The sequence below is a fragment of the Cuculus canorus genome, chromosome 3, assembly GCF_017976375.1.
Source record: "Cuculus canorus isolate bCucCan1 chromosome 3, bCucCan1.pri, whole genome shotgun sequence".
In the NCBI taxonomy this organism is placed as follows: domain Eukaryota; kingdom Metazoa; phylum Chordata; class Aves; order Cuculiformes; family Cuculidae; genus Cuculus; species Cuculus canorus.
Window position 1 is genome coordinate 110086396 of NC_071403.1, and position 22886 is coordinate 110109281.

The 22886-nt window shown below is 44.0% G+C and overlaps 1 protein-coding gene across 1 annotated transcript; it reads left to right on the forward strand.

The window, feature by feature from the left end:
* Nucleotides 1-5093: 5093 nt before the first annotated feature.
* Nucleotides 5094-18830, forward strand: HNRNPU (heterogeneous nuclear ribonucleoprotein U). Its single transcript, XM_054062270.1, has 14 exons — nt 5094-5929; nt 6969-7080; nt 7210-7283; nt 9622-9761; nt 11271-11370; nt 12376-12488; nt 12892-13155; nt 13392-13511; nt 14031-14159; nt 14530-14698; nt 15233-15472; nt 15916-16118; nt 17212-17283; nt 17705-18830. The coding sequence occupies exons 1-14, from the start codon at nt 5233-5235 to the stop codon at nt 17756-17758; spliced, it is 2487 nt and encodes an 828-aa protein (XP_053918245.1). The 5' UTR covers nt 5094-5232; the 3' UTR covers nt 17759-18830.
* The last annotated feature ends 4056 nt before the right edge of the window (nt 18831-22886 follow it).

The window sequence follows — 22886 nt, forward strand, 5'->3', positions numbered from 1 at the left end:
CTTTCTGCTTGGTGGAATTGCTGGAGGTACTTCATCTTCATTTTCATCCTGCACAAGAAACATAAAATAGCATTAGGATCTCAAAGAGGACTTAAGTACTGACCCTTGGCTGACAACTCACCTGGAGGCCCAAAGGGTACCGTGGCAGAAAGAGGAATGCTATGCAGAAGTGTAATAAGAAAGATGCTACGGAGGAGGAGGAAGAACTGGCTAACCAAACTGGTGCCAGAAACCTGAATTTCAGTCCCTTGAGTGCTGTTAGCTCTACTTGTAATCAGGCACTAACTATCCTTGAATCCAAAACCATCCTTAGGACCTAATTGATCTAGTTGCTCAGCAAATAATAGGCTTTATTATGGCAAATGACTACATCATTTCTGAGATTAATTGGACTTCATTTGATATTAAAATATCATGGAGAGATTATAGATAGCACAAAGCAAGGTCAATCTAGTTCAGCATCCTGACTCTGGCAGTGCACAGTGTAGTGAATGTCAAGGAAACAAAGGAGCATGGGGCAAGAGTAGCGGTATTTCTCCAAAGCAAACTCCCAGCCTGCTGGCAGAGTCTCTGCAGATAGACTCCATCTCTAGAGATAAACAGATAGGAGGTTCTTTGGGCTAAGAAATCATCAAAACAGACCCTTTGTCATGCAACCTCACTTGTGACAAATTAGCACTTTAAAAATGTCTGAACATTTCTGACTGACTCTAATAATGATTAATGGGGATTTCATGAGGAGAGATGAAAAGGAAGAAAGAAAAAGACTCACTCCACAAGCTCCTTGCTATCATAAAATGCAGCAGAGTATTTCAAGAAGAATATTCTCTTTAAAGCAATGGCATACTGAATGTAGAACATTGAAGGCAATATTAATTGAGGGTAGATGGGTTAAGGACAGACAGAAGAGACCAGGACTATATTGTGATGGTCAGACATAGGGTAAAGCATGAGAAGAACAGCCAGAACAGGACAGACAAGGCTGTAAGAGAGCAGAACTAGGAAAAATAATTGCTGGGTCCTTCTGCAACACCGAGCGTGTATGGAAAGGTTCAAAAAAGGTACAAAGCCCAGGTGGGATGGGAGTGCTGAGACTATCCACTCCCTTTCTGAAAGACTGCTCTTCTTTTTGTCATCCCTTTATCACTGCTCTTGGCAAACAGGAAGAGGACAGGGATTTGGATGGACTAGGGGTGAATAATGGAAAGAACATTAGGGGTGAGGAAAGCAACTATTAAAGTCTAAAGGAGCATGAACAAAAGCCAGAAAAACCGGAGTGACTGAGCTGTTGAAGGGCCAAGTTCCAGAGGGAGGTTCCCCCTCTCCTATTTTTGAGAGGGGAGACTGATTGGGATAGAAGAATATTCTCTTATGTTAGAAAGTAAGACAGTTAGGAGGAAAATGTTAGATGATGGATAACAAAGTGCATAGAACTGCATGTTATGTATGGGCAGATGTCACTTTTCAATTAAATGGAAAGGAATATTTCTTTAATATATTTTGAGACCAAAGAAAGGGCAATCTTAATGGAGGAGTACTTGTGGTTATCAGCAATGATTTTTTTGTCTTTCATATGGACACACTACCATACAAGTAGTAGCCTTGCAAGTTAAAGCTAAAGGGCTTTCCTCTAAGGCTTTCTTGTTTCAGAAGTTCACATTACTGAACACTTATGTGGCTGCTACCTATCTGCATGATCTAGGAAAAGCTGTGTTGTAGGATCTGCTATCTGAATTACAAGAGGGTATAGCAATGAGAAGAGTATATGCTCTTAACTTGGTTTTTCCCCTTCAAAGTATGAATAGGGAAGAGGCAAATTCCTGAAACATAGTTCCATGTCCTCTTTGCGTCCTAGCTTAGAGAGTTTTTCGCAGAGGGAAATGTGTAAGAAATATGTATCTACCTTAAATGGCAAAACCCTTGCTTTTTTTTACACTGAGTGACTGTCTATAATATAGATTACACATCTGTACCAGTTATGCGTGTACTTCATGTACCTGGTTTTAGAAGAAATGCTGGGTTTGTGGTTTTGCCACAATTAAATCATCTGGCACCTGAAAATACCTGTGATTGTTTGCTTTTATAATGGTAACAGCATACTGTAGTTTGAGAGCATATTCCTACTACGCTTGTTAATATTTGTTTGGTAGTGTTAATGAGTGGTTATGTAGTACCATTACTGCTACAGTATGAATTAATCTCCTTTTGAAGATAAAAAAAGTTCAGCCTTTTAAGGGATTTAATAAAGACATAGCCTTAGCAACTTAAAAAACAAACAAACAACATTCTCAGTTTCGTTGTGTTAAATTTCCAGGAGGAAAAAACCAAAACATTCTTACTTTATGTATACTTGTGCCTTTATATACAAGCTTGAATACTTTAGGGTAAGTAAGTAATGTCTGGATGTGCCTCAAAGCACTTAGCTGTTTTTTTTTCTCCATGGTAACAGGATTATAAAGTGGTATCAGCATGTTACTGAAGTATGCAGACATGACATTGTTTAGGAATGGGATTACATGTGAGGACTGCAGCTCTAGGGTGATTCTGAATGAGGGCATTTTTCTAACACAGAGGTGCCGTGAATATTCACAGATGTGCTAATATAAGGTAAGGCTTGGGAACCCAAAAGAAGCCTACAAACCTATCAATCTATGAAATTTGCAGTGGTGAGAGTGATTAACAGATGATTAGGTCGATGAAGCTCTTCCGGAAACATGGCTCCATATGCCATGAGGCCTGTGCCAGACTGAGGCCTAAACTTAGGGCTCTGTCTGAGGTTCAGATATGAAGACTTAATGATGTATTTTCTCTTTAAAATTCTTACATTCAAAATTCAAAAAAGAATATGGAGGTTGGACAGGCAGATGCAATCTAAATTAATGCTGTGTTGCCTACAGTTAAGTGATCTGGCAATATTAACTAGATCAACCCTCTTTATTTTAGTTCTCACCTTGTGAGAGCAGTATATATTGAGAGTCCCTCAGCAGACTGAGGTAGCTCTTCCATTTAGAAATGAACAAAGGTAATGATTTACATTGGTGCATCTTGATTGTGTACTGACCTCCCCCTAGCACTGATGCACTCGTATTCTTTTCCTCTCCTATTGAATCATAGAATAGTTTGAGTTGAAGGGATCTTAAAGACCATCCAGTTCCACGCCCCTGCCATGGGCAGGGATACCTCCCTCTAGATGAAGCTGCCCAAAGCCCCACCCAACCTGGCCTTGAATATCTCCAGGAATGAGAGATCCACAACTTCCCTGGGCAACCTGTTCCAGTGCCTCCCTGCTCTCATAGCGAAGAAATTCCTCCTTATGTCTAGTCTAAATCCACCACGCTCCAATTTATAGCCATTGCCCCTAGTCCTATCACTACATGCCCTTGTAAAAAGGAAGAAGAGAAGACTCTGACCTACTAGACTGAGATAAAATCTACTAACTTGCATTCGTAGTAAGGGAAAGGTTCTGGCAACCTTTCTCTAATGTGTCCATGCTGTGTGAGGGAGGCCTCCGAGTCTCTGTCCCAACAAACTGAGTCACGTTTCCTCCAAATGGATCCAGCCTGACTGGGGACAGAGCAGTGTGTGTGGCTGTGTTTAAAAGAACCCTTTCCTTGTGCAGTTAAAACACGGCAACTTCCTCATCCCTCCTCCCTTCCTCTTAGTGCAGGTAAACATATTTTTTTTCTGGTTCAGAAGGCCAGATGACCTGTACCAACACAGGGCAACTTCATGCCAAACACACGTTCCCTTCTGTGGGACTTCAAACTCATCTTAGAACCTTAAAATCATTTAGGTTGGAAGGGACCTTAAAGATCATCCAGTTCCAACCCCCCTGCCACGGGCAGGGACGCGTCCCACTGGATCAGGCTACTCAGACAGCACCAACTTGGTGCTTTTTTTCCTTTTTCCTGCAAGTGGAAATTAGCCGTTTACCCAGGTTCCCTAAGGAGGCGGAATTGCACATCGCTGCTGCCTTTCTGTTCACGTGAAATCCTCTCTGCTGTTTGTTTCTAACTAACTTTCGACCAAACCGGAAAAAAATGAATCCCCTGCACAACTCATTGTCTGAGAGCAGCCCCGAATTAATGCGGAGGGGGGTCAAGAGAGGGGAAACGGAGTGGTTTGGGCTGGCTGATTGGCTCCGTCCTGAGCTCTAGAGCAGAGGCTCTCGTCCGACGGAGAGTTGATGCGCTTGAGGAAAAAAAAACCTTTGTTATCCCGGTGGCTTCGTTCGCCCCATCCCGGCCTGGGTAAAGCTCGGGTTAGTGCACGCCCCTGGGTGCCGCAGCCGGTGGAGAGATGGGTACCGAGCTCTGCTTCTGTCCTTACGTAACGGCGCCGGCAGGGTTGTACCAGGGGAGCTATTTCGAGGAGCGATGCTCCTTTCTAACCCTGGATGCGGGGGGAGGGGGGAAAGGGGCTGGGAACGTGGCGAAGGGAGGCTGCGGCGCCGTGATGGGGTTTAATTCTCGGGCTGGCGGGGGTGGGCACGGTGACCGATCGATTGGGAGTTGTTTAGCAGAAGGGGAGCGGGAACAGCATCAGCGCGCGGCACGGGCAGCGCACAGCCGCGCTTCACTTCCATTCCCCGCCATGAACTCTAGGCGTTTGCGCTCGGGGCGGGTATTTACGGTACGGGGGGGGGGGGGGGCGCCCCCCCCGCACGCGCGGTAGCAGCGGCGGCAGTAGGGGCGCGCGCGCGCGCGCGCTTTGGAGAAGAGCCGTTTGCGCTCGGGAGGCGTATTTACGGTACGGGGGGCGCTCTCACGCGCGGTAGCATGGAGGGGGGCGCGCGTGGAGCCGATTGGCGCTTTAGGCGGGTATTGACGGTACGGGGGCACCTCCACGCTCGGTAGCGGGGGTGTGCTTCTGAACGGGGGCGAGCGCGCGCGTGGAGCCCTTGGCGCTCGGGGCAGGTATTTACGGTACGGAGGGGGCGCGCGCGAGCGGCGGTTACGGTAGCGCGAGGCTGGGGGGGAGGAGCCGTCCGTGCGTGCGCGGGGGCGGGGCGGGCGGCGCTGCGTGCTCGGCCCCGCGAGGCGCGTCTCCCTCGCGAGCTCGGTGAAAGGATTTGGCGCCAGGCGGGTCCCGCTCTGCAGCTGCCGCAGCCGCACGAACCGGCCCGCGCCACCCACCCACGCACCCCAGCCACCCGCCGGGGGCCTCGACCCAGCCCGCAGCCGCCCGCCAGCCCAGCCCAGCCCGCGCACGGACCGAGCCGCCGCCGCCGCCATGAGCTGCTCGCCCGTGAACGTGAAGAAGCTGAAGGTGTCGGAGCTAAAGGAGGAGCTGAAAAAGCGACGTCTCTCCGACAAGGGCCTCAAGGCCGAGCTGATGGAGCGGCTCCAGGCCGCGCTGGACCAGGAGGAGGCCGGCGGCGGCGGCAGCGGCGCCGAGCCCGGGAACGGCAGCGTGGAGGGGGAGGCGGCCGAGAGTGGCGGAGGCGCCGCGCAGCTCCGCCAGGGGGGGGTGCCGGGGCAGGCCGCGGCCTCCGCGGCGGACGACGACGACGAGGAAGGTCTGGAGGCGGCCGACGGCGACGCCATGGAGCTGGGCGAGGAGAACGGCGAGCGGGCGGCGGCCGGGGGCGGCCCCGCCGAGGAGGAGGCGGGCGGCGAGGAGGAGGAAGAGGAGGAGGAGGAGGATGAGAACGGAGACGACCAGGGCTTCCAAGAGGGGGAGGACGAGCTCGCCGACGAGGACGAGGCCGGCGACGCCAACGGGCATGGCGAGCAGCGGCCGCCGCAGCCCCCGCAGCAGCCTCCGCCGCTCCTCCCGCCGCGCGGCGCCGCCAAGGAGGCCCCCGCCAAAAGCGCGGCCAGCGCCTCGGGGCCCGCGGCGGCCTCGGCACAGGCGGGGCCCGCCAAGCAGCAGCAGCAGCAGAAGAAAGCGGAAGGTGGCGGCCGCCCCGGGGCTCAGGGCGCCGGGGGTGAGTGTGGGCGGCGCTGATGCCCCTGGGGACCCTGGCACCATTTGGGGTGGGGTGGGGGGGCGGTGAAGGCCGCGGACGCGAGAGGAAGATTGTGGGGGGGCTTCCATGGGCCCCTTGTCGGGGGGGAACCCCGCGCGGGATCCTCGAGGAAGCGCTGCTGGGGGGGGGCGGGGGGGCGGCGGCGGTGCGGTGCGCGAAGGCCGCGAGGACGGATTGCGCGGCGGCGGCGTCTCCGCCATGCGGGGGGGGAAGGGGCCTCCGCGCGCACCGCTTGCTCCCCGCTGAGGGGGGCGCGGGGGGGCGTCGTCCCGCGAGGGGCTCCTGATCGTGGCGCGCGGAGGAGGCGGGGCGGGGGGGGAGGGGAGGCCGGGCCTGGCCGCGCGGCGGGGGAGGGGCGGCGGCGGAGGGGCCGCTGGGGCGCGCTGTATTGTGCTGGGGAGCGCCGGGTGGCGTGACGTCACTTCCGGGCTGGGGCGCCTTACGGGATGGCGCTGGGAAGGCCTGGTACAATGGAGGCGGGAGGAGGCGGAATCCCTTCCCTGCAGGCAGCCGGGGCGGCCCCGCGCGGGGCCTCCTGCCAGGCCCGCCGAGAGGAGGCGCACTCGTGCGGGCGGCGCGGTGTCCTTGCGAGCGGCCGGGAGTGCCCGGGGGGCAGGGGCGGGCCTGGCGGCGCGGGAAGCGGGTTTTTGTCTGGGGGTTTCCTTTTTTTTTTTTTTTTCTTTTCTTCGCCGGTTGGGAGCGGGCTGTTTTTTCTGAGAGGCTATGAACGTCGAGGGCTGTCCCAGCTGCCGCGTGGTATAGTGGCTGATTCTGTTGCGGATCACAGATGATTTAGTAGGCCGTTTTTTGAGTCTAATGAGAAAATTCGAGATACGAGGGTTTGTCATCTTATAAAGCAAAATTCTTGCTAAGGATGTTCTTGCTTCTGTTTTGCTGTAGGTACTTAGTATCCAGAGCTGGAACCATCGTAGAGGATTTTACTCCCGATTAAGGAGTTATTTTGCATAATTAAAATAAATGGTTGATTCTTTTACAGGAGATGCTAAAACAGAACAAAAACCTGGTGAGAAGAAGAGGGGAGTGAAGAGACCACGTGAAGACCATGGCCGTGGATATTTTGAATACATTGAAGAAAATAAGTACAGCAGGTATATAAACTTTTGGTGATGGGCAGCATTTTGCAGATAAGAAGTAAGGTACAGAAATGCTTGTTCTAACACTGAAAATACATGTAGCTTCAATTTCTTTGTCATTGTTGCTGTTCTTGTTTTCTTCAGGGCCAAGTCCCCTCAACCACCCGTGGAAGAAGAAGATGAACATTTTGATGACACCGTGGTTTGTCTTGATACTTGTGAGTAAATGTGTTTTCCGTTATTCTGGAAAGATGTGGTGTCATGCTTGTAATCTTAAAACCACATTCTGAAATGTGGGGCAAATGCATGTGGTGACTTACATTACCAAGTAACTTAAATGACTTAAAAAAGTTGTTTCTGCCCCGTTTTCAGTGTATAAAAGAACAGAAGAATATATGGGTCTTTATATTAGCTGTAATAAGCTTTGTTTTCCCATGAAATCTGTGATGCTGGTTAGTTTTCTGAAGAAATCTTAGCTAAAGCACTAACCTAGTATACAAACTATGTTGGGTGAGTGCAGAGTGAGGATAGCACACACTAGAAATAGATTGAGAAACGAATTGTACGGCACGTGAGCTTTTCACGTCAGAAGGTTTTAAGTTGAAAGTGTAGGTGATTACAGTGTGAAGTTAGCTTCTGGCACAGGTTGTTGAGGCCCTACTTAAGTTACAGCCAGTGCAGTTATTTTTTCATGCTTTCTAATTTAGCAGCAAAATCAGGTAAGGCCTCTGAATAATTTAACTCCCAGATTGCATTAACAGGTCTGTAGGGCCGGGGGGGGACTTGAACAAATACAAAATGGCAGAGGGAATTGGTTGGAAAGTCAGAGAATTCACAAGTACAAACGGGGCAGTTCATAAATATTGCTGTTGTGATGTACCATGACTGGGGAAAGTATGACATTGGTGGTGTTGAGGGTAAGTACTCTGACTTACTGAAGGATTAAAAAAAACTTGGATTAGCAATACTTGAACTTAAAAGTGCCGTGGAAGGTAGACTTAAATTTTGGCATTATCTGATATATGTGCTGATAGTTACAGGTGTTTTCTTCCCAATAAAAAAAAAAGGAAATAAAAAAGGAAATGGAAGGAAGTAATAGTTTGCAGCCATGTAAATTGCTAAATATGCCATCCCTGACGTTTTGGTAACTAAATTTCAGGTTTCTAGCTTCTAACCTACCTGGTGAGTAGCCACCTTTGTGGGAACGTCTGTTTTTTGCAGTAGTAACTACTTTAAATTGTTGATATTTTTAGTGGAGAGTTCTCTTACTGGGCAAATCTTGTGATTTGAAGCGTCAACAGACCACTTGGGAGATCAGAATCAAATGTAGCTTTAAGACTGAATTGTGTAACAACTTGGCGCACTCTTTTATGCACAGTAATGATCCAAACATATAAGAGGTTTAGCACTCTTAAGTCCTTTTTATTACCTCTACCTTACAAAGAAAGCTGTAACTTCAAATTCTGTTCTTGTTTATTCTAAAAGTAACCTACACAGGTGGGTTTTTTCTGTGTGACTTTCTGATTTTATGCTACAAATAGAAGTACTAATGAAAAACACTTGGATCACAAGTACTGTAGTTGTGACTGGGGATGGCTGTATGCAAACAAAATGAGATCTCGTGCATGAAAACTACCGGTAATACAGGGGAGACTGCATTTTAGTGCACTCTGCAGCATGCAGCTCTCACACCAGGGCAGGACTCGCTGCTTGCTAATTTTGCTCTTTTCTTGTAACTGTCATAGTGATTTGGAGTTTCCTTTATGGATTCCTTGGTCTGGGGAATTCAAGTGCTATATCCTGCACCTCATGTTACTATTTTGTTTGTTTGACATGTGCAAGAAGATTAATTTTAAACTTCATGGTTTTGCAGCTCTGTTTTATAGACGTCCGAAGATTGTTCCACTTAATTTCTTAGTGATAGGTGAACTCATGCTGCAGATCATGTTACTTAAGGGGAAGTAGGTTTTCTTATCACATTCTGTGTGCTTAACCTATCTGCATTTGAGTTAACTGACTTGATTTTAATTGGCTTATTCTAATTGGACTTGCTAAGTGACTATATTAATCAAAGACAGTACTACTTTCAGTACTTTAAACGGAAATACCTGTGTTTGTATTTACTTCTCCGATGCCCTTAGGTTTGGGCATGAGAGGTAAGAAGACTTCAAAAAAAGGTTTCTAGCAAATAAAGAGCATGATGCAGACTCCTTTGCTCTGTATTGGTGTAAACTGACCAAAAATGTTGAAATAGATGAGATTAAATGAAATTTTTTAAGTAGATGGAAAAAATAGAGGGAATTTGGTGACAGAAGTGAAGATGGCACCTTGAAAATTATTGTTAGCTAGTTTTTTAGTAAGATTTTTGTCTTGAGCTTCGGCCTGCAGCTCCATCTAGGCTTTTTTTCAGTTGCTTTCCTGAAAGATGCTGAGCACTTGCTGGCAGTTTGTCTTGAAAATCACTTTTGAAAGTTGAAGTCCTCTTCAATGCATACAATTGGACAGCTGTACTTTATGTTCTAATACGAGTAAACAGAATGATTTTTGTGTTGACAGATAACTGTGACCTGCATTTTAAAATCTCAAGAGACCGATTTAGTGCTTCCTCTCTGACCATGGAAAGCTTTGCTTTCCTTTGGGCTGGAGGGAGAGCCTCCTATGGAGTTTCTAAAGGCAAAGTCTGCTTTGAGATGAAGGTGAGTTAAACTGATGTTCTGTGGCAGACCATTTGGTGTGCTTAAATGCAATATTGTTTATATTTGTCGGGGTTGTTTAGACTTGGTTGAAACTGATTCAGTTGGACAGAACTTCTAGAAGGCCTCTTAGCCTTTGAAATGATTCTTTGTAAGATGGCTTAATTTGCAAAATTGCTTTATCTTTTATAAGAACTTCCATTTAACTTAAAGGCTGCTTGCATTTGCCCTGAGTCTGTAACTTCTGGTCTTAGTTTCGAACCAAGAATTTTATTTGTCACTTCATGGCATCAGCATCTGAAGAATTTTGGTACGTACTAGTCAGAAGTTCTGAAAATTACAGAAAACTTTGTGTTTTTTTTTTTAAAGGGGGATTTAAATTATCACACCAGTGCTTTTTTCTGTTCCTGCTTAGCCTTTGAGTTTGACCTGCTCAAAGCATGGATTTAGTCCCTCCCAGCCTAAATAATTCTAGTTTGTGTATGAAATGAATGTGAGGACTTAGCAGGTACATGAATTTTGACAGCAAGAGTTCTAAATCAACCTTGTAACAAACAGGTTTCTACAACTTGTTGATGAAAGAATAACAGGAGGCACCAAGCCTGAGTTTTTTTGACTTAGCAGTGTTAAAGGCTTATTTGCATGCCAAGTGCCTCTGAATATAATTACTTACTCTATTGTCTTCCTCTAGTACTTAGAAATTTACCAGTACCACGAGGAGTGGGTAGAAATCCCATTCTTCCTGCTTTTGCATGGAGTGATTTCTGTGTCTGTTGGTACTTAAAACTTTGGAAGGCCAGTGGAATGAAATGGACATCAATATTTATTGCTCTGTTCACTTTCAAATCAGTTTGACCTCAGTCACCTGACTACAGTAGTTGTGGAAACCGATATGATACTGAGCATTTTTTTACTTCAGTTTGAAGTTTGTAAAGGCAGTTAGGAAATAGTTGTTTGCCTACAGATTCTGGTGCTTTTAGGTAGGGTTGTTGTTCCTGTTTTATTTTTTTTTTAATTCAATCTGGTTATGTTGTTTGGAAGCTGGCGACTTGCCCAAGAAGTCTGCTTACTGTGGAAAGGGATGAGTGTAATATTTTGCCTCGTCTATGTAAAGCCATTTTTTTATCTGTTACCACATTTTATTGGCAGGGTAATTTACTATCAATCCCAACTTTATGGTGGTTATTTTTTAAAAATATGTGTGCATCTTTTTGGGGGGGTTTTAATACATTTTCGAAGGGATTAAGGCTTTTGGCCACTGAGGGGGACTGCTATGACTTAAGTGCTTTGAAGGCATATGGTGTCTAGCATTTCCATTGTTCAGTCAGGAGATCTAGTGTTTGGCTTGTTATTTCACATACTTAAGCATGTTTTATTTTTGCAGAAGGTGATTACTCAGACTTTGCAAAAATATAACCAGAGGGTAGAAGTTCTAGATATTACGTTTGTTTCCATCTTGTTGTTAGTGTCTAATAAATACTACATACCTTTTAATGAATAATTTAAAAACAGGTTACAGAAAAGATTCCTGTTAAACACCTGTATACAAAAGATATTGATATACATGAAGTGCGAGTTGGCTGGTCGCTGAACACAAGTGGAATGTTACTTGGTAAGACTTAAACATGTGATTACTTTTGTATATGTCGTTTTAAGTCATTTTTAAATTGAGCAGATGGGAAAAGCTTAAGTGATTGTAGTCTGTGTATTCTGAAAAGTGGTCTTAACTTGAATCGTGTACTAGACAAGGTGTGGGAAAATTATTACTGGCAGCAAATAAGCATTCAGGACTGTAAGGTTTACATATCTTGAGAGTTAATTCTTCCAGTGGTCAGATGCAGGGTGTGGAGAAGATTAATGATTTCTCCTTTTAATATAGTGTCATAGATAGAAAGAGTAGGGCTTTTGCTTTTTTTTTTTAAAGGTGGGATGTGGTATAAGATTTAACCAGTGAAATAAAATTCCTGTATAACTACACTATCATTCTTTTGGTTTGGGGGGAGAATCCTCATTTCTGAAAGGAGCTAGGAAGAAGTACGACTTGATTAGGTGTATGAGAACTGATGGTAATAGTATTTATGACTAATACCTGCTGCTGAGACGCATCTTTATGGGAAATATATTTGAATTGGTATGTTCTGACAGTGGCAGCTTTCTAGTTAATTACTTAAGTTACACCGGAATCCTTGTGTTTGACACTTCCTTGTTAGCTTGTTCCTTGCAGCTTCATCCTCAGCTGTCGCATAAGCTGAATGTCTGCTAAACTCCCTTTAAAATGGGGAGGGGTGAGTTCTACTGGAGACTTAAGTTCAGAAAGCCTTTCTGACTAACTGCGTTACAGGTATACTGATGCATAATCAGGCCTTCAGAGTTTAAAAATACTTGGTCGTGTCTTCATCTGGTAGTTCAGCTTTATGTCAACCTGAATATGGAATCAGCAGCATATGGTTCTTAAAACTGGGATGGGGAAAACAATGCTGTTCCATCTCAAATGAGAGTAATCTTGAATACAAGAATAAGCTGTAGCTGTTCGGGAGGTGATAGCGCGATTGCATTTCTAAAAGATTAGGTGAAAATGCCTTTAAACTTAATATTAAGTTTAAAATTATTTCTTCAGGTGAAGAAGAATTTTCTTACGGGTATTCTCTGAAAGGAATAAAGACTTGCAATTGTGAGACTGAAGACTTTGGTGAGAAGTTTGATGAAAACGATGTGATTGGATGTTTTGCTGTAAGTTTTCACTTAAATTTTCGTTTGAGGGAAAAACTTGAATTTTTAGACTGCTTTCTGAGAAGCAGTAAACCAAATACAGAAAAACTTGGAGGAAGAGAAGTTTAACCTAGGGAGGAGGTAGAAATGGCAAGCATTATCAACAGTGACTGCTGTCAACATGTTAAGATTACACATTTGTAGACAAATGTCTTTAAAGCCTTTAAAAAACAGTGCAATTTTAAATGGGTTGATCGTTGACTGTAACTAATTTTAAGAAAAAAAGTGTTAAGTTGTTCCTTTATGATATACCAGTGTTGCAGAAGTTTAGTGAATATAGCCAGTATAGCAAACTGACTAGTATCACTTGACAGAGTGAGGTGGGTAATTTTATCCAAACTAATGCTTTGTATCTGCAAACTAGAATTTTGATGGAGATGAAGTGGAACTCTCGTATTCCAAGAATGGACAAGAGCTTGGTGTTGCGTTCAAAATAAGCAAAGAAGTTCTTGATGGGCGGCCGCTCTTCCCGCATGTTCTCTGCCATAACTGTGCAGTCGAGTTCAACTTTGGTCAGAAGGAGGAACCCTACTTTCCTGTACCTGAAGAGTACACCTTCATCCAGAAGGTCCCCCTGGAAGATAGGGTCCGAGGACCAAAGGGACCTGAGCAAAAGAAAGATTGTGAGGTAAGTCTTGAGTTTGAACATCTCAGAGTTGTTGAGATAGGTGAACAGAAGTGGTGGAGTTTAAGCAGACTGTTGTACAGCTCTGACCTTTTTGTTTGGGGGCTTTAATACTTTGTATCCCATGACTCTTCAGCCCCTGATACTTCCCCCTCCACAGTTTCCTTTAGGCTTGCTGATCTAAGTTACATATTAAAATCTTAGAACTAGTATCTCAAGTATAGAACCTGTCGTCATAGGTGGTGATGATGATTGGCTTGCCTGGAGCTGGCAAGACTACATGGGTTACCAAACATGCAGCAGCAAATCCTGGGAAATACAACATTCTTGGCACAAATACCATTATGGACAAAATGATGGTAAGTGATAATGTCATGTTTAATTTGTTGATATTCTAAAGACTTGCAGTAAAGCCAAGATCCCTGGCTGCTCTGGGTTTATTCAATATAAGAGAAACCTGAGAAACTGACTACTGGCTAGTTAGTGACTATTAAAGATTTAGCTGCTGATTAAAGCTGCTACTCATACATGGCACAGCAGGATTCTGAAGCCTTTTGTTGTACTATATAAGAAATAGTCAACTGTTGTTGATGATGTAAGTATTCCTGCTTCTCTTTATGTTGCTGTCTTCAGAATAGAACGTTCTGCTGTGAACTAGTAATGTGGGGAGCATACCTTAGATTCAGCTATATTGATTTCCCTTAGATGCTTTGTTTATAAAACTCTGTGTCTTATGGAGGCTTTGGGAATTTCAGTTATGAGTTTGTAGCCATAGCCTTGAGATAAATGATCCTTGAAGAGATGAAAAGCATTTAGCAAAGAAAAATGTCAGCCACGTGTGTTGAGGGCTGCTTTAACTCTGGGAAATGTCTCTGTAGGTTGCAGGTTTTAAGCGGCAGATGGCGGACACTGGAAAACTAAACACACTGTTGCAGAGAGCTCCACAGTGTCTTGGAAAGTTCATTGAGATTGCAGCTCGTAAGAAGCGGAATTTCATTTTGGATCAGGTAGACACTTCAGTGAAAAATGGTTAAGGAAATTTGTTATAGGCTGTAGAGCTGTAATTAAATGGGATTAAAGTTACATTGTAATAGCAGTTGTTTCACTTACTGACTTACTACTCATTCATGGGATGCAAAGTTGAGATATTACTACAAATGCTTGTCTGAACTTTTCTTGATTTATGGGATGTGGGAGGAATAGTGTTTTAACATGTGGATATGAGCTCGTAACTTTGCACTATACAGCATCTTTATGTCCAGTTATTTGTAAACGTCATTGCAAGCTCTTGTAGAGGTGAAGTCTATACGCCATAAGTTGACTTCCTTAACTCTTACAATGACAGCTACGTGTAGTAAGTTACTGCATTTTTTTCAGACAAATGTGTCTGCAGCTGCGCAGAGGAGAAAAATGTGCCTGTTTGCAGGCTTCCAGCGCAAAGCAGTTGTTGTTTGCCCAAAAGATGAAGACTACAAGCAAAGAACACAAAAGAAGGCAGAGGTGGAGGGAAAAGATCTTCCAGAGCATGCAGTTCTCAAAATGAAAGGCATGGAACATAATCCTATACTGTGTTTTAGGATGCTGAGTATCTGTTTAAAGGATTAAGTAAACGTAAAGTCTAAAAAAAATCCCTTTATCTTAAACAGCTGTACTTAAACAAAACTGGAAGACTATTGTAACTTGTAGGACAACACTATATTGTGTTCCCTCTGCTGCAGTCCTTAACACTACTCAGTTATGCTGATACGCTTCATGCAGATGCACAAAGCTGTCTTGGCATAAAGTGCCCTATATAAGTGACATATTTGGCAGAAACTGGTACTCTGAGTGGAGGCTTATAAAAGAAAAAAGATATAGGCAGAATGTTCTCAAGGTTTGGAACCATACTGGCAACTCCATGAAGACCTGTTTATTTCTTTTGTCACTGTTATACTTCTTTAATGTTCAAATTATATAATTTTGTCCCTATGCTGAGGGAATGCAGGGGGTGGGAGGGAGGATGGGAGACAGGTGGTTAAATTAACGGCTTTGACTGTAGCTGAATGTAGATGCTGAATACTCAGTATTTTTGCAATTATAGGGAACTTCACACTGCCAGAGGTAGCAGAATGTTTTGATGAAATAATCTATGTAGAGCTGCAAAAAGAAGAAGCTCAGAAGCTTTTGGAACAATATAAAGAAGAAAGTAAGAAAGCTCTTCCACCAGAAAAGAAACAGAACACTGGCTCAAAGAAAAACAAGAAGAGCAATAAAAATCAGTACAATAGGGGTCAGAGAGGACGTGGAGGATTCAACATGCGAGGCAACTTCAGAGGAGGAGGTGAGCCTACAAATACACCTGTAAACTTTGGAGGTGGCTGCTGCTGGGGAAGGAGTAAAGTTTGTAGTACTTGCTTTGCAGTTATTATATAGTGGGAACCTTGATTTCAACTTCATTAAGTTTACTGTATCTGTGCAACATTAATTGTCCAACTTTTAAAAGTGAGGATTACCAAAATCTCATAGTATGCTGTTCGTGTGGTGGTTTGAGGCACAGCCTGTAGTTTTGTTTGGTATTGCTTGTATACCACGCTGTATGGAGGGGGGACATGTATGGTTAAAAGACCACTTTTTGTTCTGAACAGTGACTTAATCTTTGCCTTGAAATATTTGCACTGAACTTGGACATCCTTTTTCTCTACCATTGTTAATTTTTAACAATAATCGTCATGTAAAAAAAACTTGTAACATAACTGCATGATTGAAGTACCTCTTTCTTGGCAGTCCCTGGCAATCGTGGTGGATACAACAGGAGGGGAGGCAACATGCCCCAGCGAGGTGGTGGAGGTGGTGGTGGTGGCGGTGGCAGCAGTGGTGCCATTGGGTACCCGTACCCTCGTGGCCCTGTCTTTCCAAGCAGAGGTGGCTACTCAAACAGAGGAAACTATAACAGAGGTGGAATGCCCAACAGGGGGAACTACAACCAGGTGATGGTTTGGGGAAGGATTTATTATTTGAACTACAGTACTTTGGATGATGTTTGAAAGGTTTGGTGGATGTGAGTAGCCACAAACTCTGTTATAGTACTAGCCTAATCCCATGCTAAAAGGCGTGGGATTTCTAGTTCGGTGTGTGTGCCCAGAGCTCTGAATGTTGTGTGAGAAGTTGGGATGCTGATGAGGGGGCTGTATGTTAAGACTGTACCTCCATTCTGCTAAAGATTGGGATTTTTATGGCATGTGTGTGAAGGCTTGCTTGATCTTCACTTTTTTTTCATTTATAATTTTTTTTTCCTAATAGGAGTAATTGTTGTATGGCCTTAGCATCAAGGTGTATCTTTATCAAGCATTTAGGGAAGTTTCTGGAAACAGCTCTGGAGAGAGGCTTTGTTTAGGTGTCTGATATCAAACACAACTGGTCAGGGCATGTTTGCCTGGGTCTTGAGTGGTGGAATATTGGTGAAAGTATTTTGAAAACATAATTTGGATTACTGAGGAGCCAGCAGATGGAGCCCAAGCTAGTAAACATGGCTCTGGTCTGTCTAATGCTGACCAACAGAGGAAATGCAGTATTTTATTTTCTAGTACCTATACCCCTTTTTTGTACTGTAACTTTTATTTGATGTTTTGTGGACTAGCTCCTTCTATTTTCAATTGTATGACCCCATATCCTTTTGTCTGATCAGATAACATGTTGTAGCAACTACAGCCTTTCCTAACTAAAAATAGGCAAGCTCTTGTATTTTTAGTTCTCCTGGTGCCGTTTAGCAGCTGGAAATAGGGTGAATCAAAACTGGATTAGCCAGCTTTCCAGACCACTGGCAACAACAATTGGAGGTTTCTTATTAATGCTGAGGTTCTTGCCCCGTGTTTAAGGAGCAGCTGCTTGAAGGGGGAGGCTGTCGGTATTCTAGTGTTTTTCAGGGAGGTTGGTTTGCTTGTGTTTTTTAAACATAGGCCCTGGTACCTTTTATTTTAAAAATTCTATATGGTATGTGATGTTTTGGTGGCAATAGAAAGATCAGTATGAGTATAGTAATGAATATTGATGAAGTAGTTAAAACGTGTTGTCCTCTTGCAGAACTTCAGAGGAAGGGGAAATAATCGTGGCTACAAAAACCAATCTCAGGGCTACAACCAGTGGCAGCAGGGTGTAAGTAGTAATAACTTTGCCTTTTCACTAATTTTTAACTTTAATGTTCCAAATATTGAAACATCCCTATCTGAAATAACTAGGCGTGTAATCAAGACTGGATAGCAAAATCTCTTAATGCTAGCGTAATATCACTATAAATAGTTTTCTGTGCAGAACTTAATCTGGCTTGATGGTCTTTATGTATCAAATATCAGCTGTGGCTTATCGGTCTTAATGGTATGTACTGCTTGGCTTCACATTACTACTGTGAAGTGAACTTAACTGCCTTCAGTTGTTAACAAACTCGCTACTATTTGAGGGGACTGAAATCTTCTCAAGTTCCAGGAGAGCTGGATGTTTGTTAAATGCTTTTTCTGTAAGAAATTTAACCATTATGTGATTACAGGTTAAAATTAACTGTTTATCCATTTATTTGCAGCAATTCTGGGGTCAGAAGCCATGGAGTCAGCATTATCACCAAGGATATTATTGAATACCCAAATAAATGAACTGATACATATTTCTCCAAAACCTTCACAAGAAGTCGACTGTTTTCTTTAGTAGGCTAACTTTTTAAACATTCCACAAGAGGAAGTGCCTGCGGGTTCCTTTTTTAGAAGCTTTGTGGGTTGATTTTTTTCTTTTCTTTTTTTTGTACATTTTTAATTGCAGTTTTAAAGTGATTCGTAAGAGAACCTCAGCATTGTGCACGATAAGAGAATGTGTCAGTATTTCAGGGTTCTACATTTTATCTGTAAAATGTGACTTTTTTTTTACCACAACAAAAGTAAAACGTTGCTTTGTACCTGGTGTCTTTTTATTAAAAGAATTTTTCTCCTTTTTCTCCATCCCCCAATTTCTAAGAAACAGTCGTGAGTCGTGTCACAATAGAAATGTTAGCAACCAGATTCGTACGGAGGCTCCTTAGTAGCCTTTGTGAATACCATGAGACCATGTAAAGCTCCATATTACACTCCATCCTCTCTACAAAGCTTCTGGGTGGGGAGGGGAGGAGCGGGAGGTGAAAGTTTCTGGCAATAACTAGGGACTTGTTTTTGTAACATTGGAACTTGGCAAGATGTTGGGGGCAAAGAGGAAACCTGGGGCTAAATAGTGAAGGTGGAGTGTATGTAGAAGCTCTTAAAGTTGTAAAACTTGGTTGCATTACTTGTGGAGGCTCAAACTTGTGAAGGTACAACACCATAATTTCTTTTCCATTTGTTCTGCATTTTGATTCTGAAAAGAAGCTGGCTTTGCCCATTTCTTATTAAACAAAACTTGTTGTAAATCCAGTTGTCTAATGGGATCTATATGAAGTTAGCTGTGTGTCTGTATAACTCTTTCCCCACAAAATACTGTATACCTAGTGTGCTTGTAGTAGTTACTCCACCATTTTGTAAGCTAATGAAACTGTGAGTCACCCATTTTATATCTAATTTTTAATCATGTCAATTCTCAAATGGGTGTATCTCCTTAGCAGCCTGCTGATTCCTTTTCTCTTTAAAGAAAGTGGGTGGAGAAATTTAACTCTAGACGTTTGTTTGCAATAAAATAAATTCATTTTACTCTTGTTTTGGGATTGTTGCCATCAAGGTCTAAAATCCCTTTAAGGCTATAAAGAGGAAGAGAATGTATGAAAGCAATGATGTTGGACGGTTCTAAACTCATTACTGTGTACATGCTGATATAATTGTGTTTCTTTAAGACTGAAATGGTGGTTGCTTTGTTAAGAGATTTATCACGTGTAATCTCACAATTTAACATGGTTATGTGTATAGGGCATAAGTCTTTTGAGTTGCGCTTGCATCGTGTAAATCCACTTGACCTATTTATTGTAAAATAGACATTGGGGGAGAAGCTGGAGAAGAAACTGGACAGGTAATAGGGCAGGAGGAGGGTTATGGAGAATGAATCCTGGAGTTGAACAGTGAGCTTCAATTTGTTTTAACCACTGTTTTGTTTAGATCTATGCTTTTGTACAACTGTAGTGGGAATGTTAGCTAATAGTTTCCTTGCATTTTAATGCCGTAAGACAGGGCAGAGACATAGCCGTTGCAAAGCACACCCGTGCTGTACATGTGAAAACACATGTCACTGCCAGCATCTGGGTGTTGGGATTTGCCTGCCGAGCGCTTCAGGGCAGGGTACAGAACAGAACCAGCCATGTCCCAGACTGAGAACTGGTGTAGCGTGCTCCAATCTTCTCGAATGTTAGCCGATTTCTAGTAGTCTTCAGAAGTAAAGTTATGTTGCTCTTCTAGCCTTTATAGCAGATGACATTGCATATTGACATTAAATGTTAACAGCACCACCTCCTTGTTAATATTGCTTTAACTCATCCCTTTACTTTAAATGAGAAAACTGTAAATTGTCTTTAAAGAAACACTATTTCATGGACTAGAAATGTGGGGAATCTAAACCCAAGTCTGTTTTGTGGAAATGGAATTTTCTTTAGACTTGAAAACAAGTTTAGTGTAATTAAAGTCCATCTCCCTTCTACCCTTCTTGCAAGAACTAACACTTTGTATGGAGTGCTGATCCTTTGCTTATTTTGGTACTCTAGAATTATATAGTCTTTAACTGAAATATAAGAGCCTACACTTCAAATGTGGTTGTAAAGCTTGTATTTTAATTCAAAAGTCTGGGATGGTTTGTTTTAAATTCTTCGATGTGTGGTGTTTAAGGAAAGAAAAAAAAGAGGCATATGAGAGGAAGTGCTTCAACTGTTTTATGCTTGACAGGGGAGAATCTGTTGCTACTAAAACTACTCCATGAAAAAAAAGCTGTTTCAGCGAGTTTAGCACTCTGTGCTGCCCATATTTGCAGGTAGCCGTAAGCACCACTGAGGTACACGTAGGTTGGGAAAGGGGGTCTGGAAAGCTAAATGCTTCCCCATGCTTCATCACAGTAACTTGCATGAGGCTGTATGTTTCTCCAGCCTGGGTCCACTCCCACAGGAGAGGCACTCCCTCAATTTATCTTAGCTCTGGTTATTCCTAGAGGAAGGATTTACTTTGCCGTGTGAAAATGGCTTGTATAATCACCTAGGAAATCACCAGTCAAGAAAACCCCTGTAGTTATGTGTTCAAGAAAGGCACTAAAACCCCTAGCTGATGGCTACGGAACTGGAAGTGAAGCCTGGCTGTGTGTTACTGCAATGAGAGGGCTGAGCCATCTGTCACGAGTAACTTCTCCCAGCTCCTGGGGACTTGTTTACATGAGGAGAGGTACCCGAATGGCAGCAGCAGGGGCCATAAAACACGGGGTTTGGGTGTGGGTTGGGTGTCTTCTAATGGAGTACCCACTGGGTTTGGGTTTTTTATCTGATAGGGAGTTTCTTAGTGGAGGACAAACCTGGAGAGCCTTGGGCCTGGTTCAGTAGGAGGAGGAATGTGGTGTGTGATGCCCGTGCAGCTGCTGGTGGCAGCAGCAGTACAATGGTGTTCTTGCAGCCAAAGCTGCTGACCTCTCCTGTCTTGCAACAGGTCGTAGCCAACCTGTGTTTCATGGTGGGGGCACGTGATGGGTATCTTGGGAGGAAGCTGCTGTTTACAAACAAAGCAAAACACCACTCGGTTGTATTTCTTCCTCCACCAGTAACCATCAGTGGGATACACTGGGTGTAAATGGAGATGCTTCCCTAGCACAGTGGGGGATTGGCAAGGGGCTGGGTCCTGGGCACACCGAGAGCACATGGACTTTGTAAGCGGACTCTTCCTGTGGGACACTGGGGCCTGGCTTTTGTTCTGGGATGCCTGACAAGATCTGTGTCCTCAAATCCTGGCTCCGCTGGCAAGAGCTGGCTGCTCCAGCCTGGGGCGTACTCTGCAGTGCTGCTGTGTCCCAGCACACTCTCAGTGGCACCTGCACGCCAGGTCCCGTCAGTGCCTATGGCAGAATAATTCTTCATCAGCAAGTCCTTTTTAGAAATTCTGCCTGATTTTTCTGATAGTGGAATGAATCAATCCTGTGCTCCGGCACTGCTGGCTGCCCACCGCACCGCTTGCTTAAAGAAAAATTTCTTCATGATGTAAGCCACTAGGGTTTGGGTTTTTTTTTTGTTTCTAATCTCTTACAACACTCTTGAGCAATGCTTTTAATAGAAATAGATGATGAAGTAATCTTTTAAGATTTAGAGGTTTCCTCGCTCGTGACCTTTTGGAAAACTAGGCCAATGCTTTCTAAAAGTGCAACCTCAGATTAAGCCACAAGGAATCCAACTGAGAGAGGTGAGGTACTTTAATACTTCTGCAGACGTTTAGCTGCCAGGGGTTGGACTCTCGCAAGTGACAAAGCGGACATAGACTGCAGTTGTGAACTAGTGAGTAAGTACAGCTGGAGCAGTCTGAAACGCTCTGGAGGATGGGGAGAGCTCCAGGATGTCAGGAAAAGCCACTGAGAGGAGAGCAGAAATTCCGGAGAGCAGCTTTGTAGTTCTGGTGTTAACCAACTGCGGTGAAGTTGGAGCAGTGCCTCTCCCTCACGCAGAATTCACTTTCTGGGCAAAGCCACCCCATATAGGTGGAGGGAGCAGGGAGGCCTCTCCTTATTTTAATAGAAATTAGTTTTGTGCAGGTTTTCTCTTTTGTTTGGTCACCAGGGTGCAAGGTGTCTTGCAGAGCAGGGCCTCTCTACAGCTGCCTCTGACAGGGAACTGGCTGAAATTGGGACTTGGCCACCGATCTGGATGTGGCTCTTGCCTTAGTTTGTCTTTCTGCCAGTACTGGGAGCGGCAGGAAGACTCAGCAATGAATCAATTGCTGCATAAACTCAGCTGTAGCTTAAAAAAGATGCTAAATGCCAAACACGTTGTCAGCATCATAAACAAAGGCAAATGTAAAAAAAACCCCTTGTAATTACTCATAAGGGCGAATTGATAGACAAGTCTTATTTTAGAGCAAGTTTGTTGTTCTCTTTTCAGGTTTAGTAGACAATCTCCAACTTGCAGAGTAATTTTGGTCCTAAAAGTTACTGAAATTGAAACTATGGGTAAGATAGCTCAGCCAAGTTTTCCCTCTAACTTCTGCACGGCTCAGAAATGTTTTACCACTTGGCAGTGGAGAGCAGATGCAATTTACACAAAATAAGGACTCGGGGCGGGGGCGATCTGCTGCCTTAGTACACAAGGATTGAACGGGCACTTTTTTCCCTCCGTGTTAATTCTCCCTTAACTGAGGTCAGAGAGCTGCTTACTGGGACACCTCTGCTAACTAATATGGCATAAAAATGGAAGGATGTGTTTTCTGGTCTGAGCATGGCCCTCAGTTATGTCACATCAGCCTCTGTTAACTCTTCTGCCACTCTCTGCTCCCGAGGATTTCCCACCACGTTCTGACAAAAAGACTCGTTTGCCTCAGATGTGGGGTGGGCTGTGCTGGCGAGCAGCTCTGATGGAGCTCTGAACTGTGCGGATGCCCACGAGAGCTGGAAAATAAAAAGGCCCAGAACAGCAGTGAAGATGTCCCTGGAGGTAAAAATGTGTGCTTAAAATACCAGTGATCGTTTACAAGGGGAGAGAAGGGGGAAAAGGCTCTCCTCTTTAGTCTCTGCTGAACTTTCAGCTCTGTGGGGCTCTTGAGCAAGGAGATAAGATAAGCCCTTGTATTATAAAAGGACTTTTG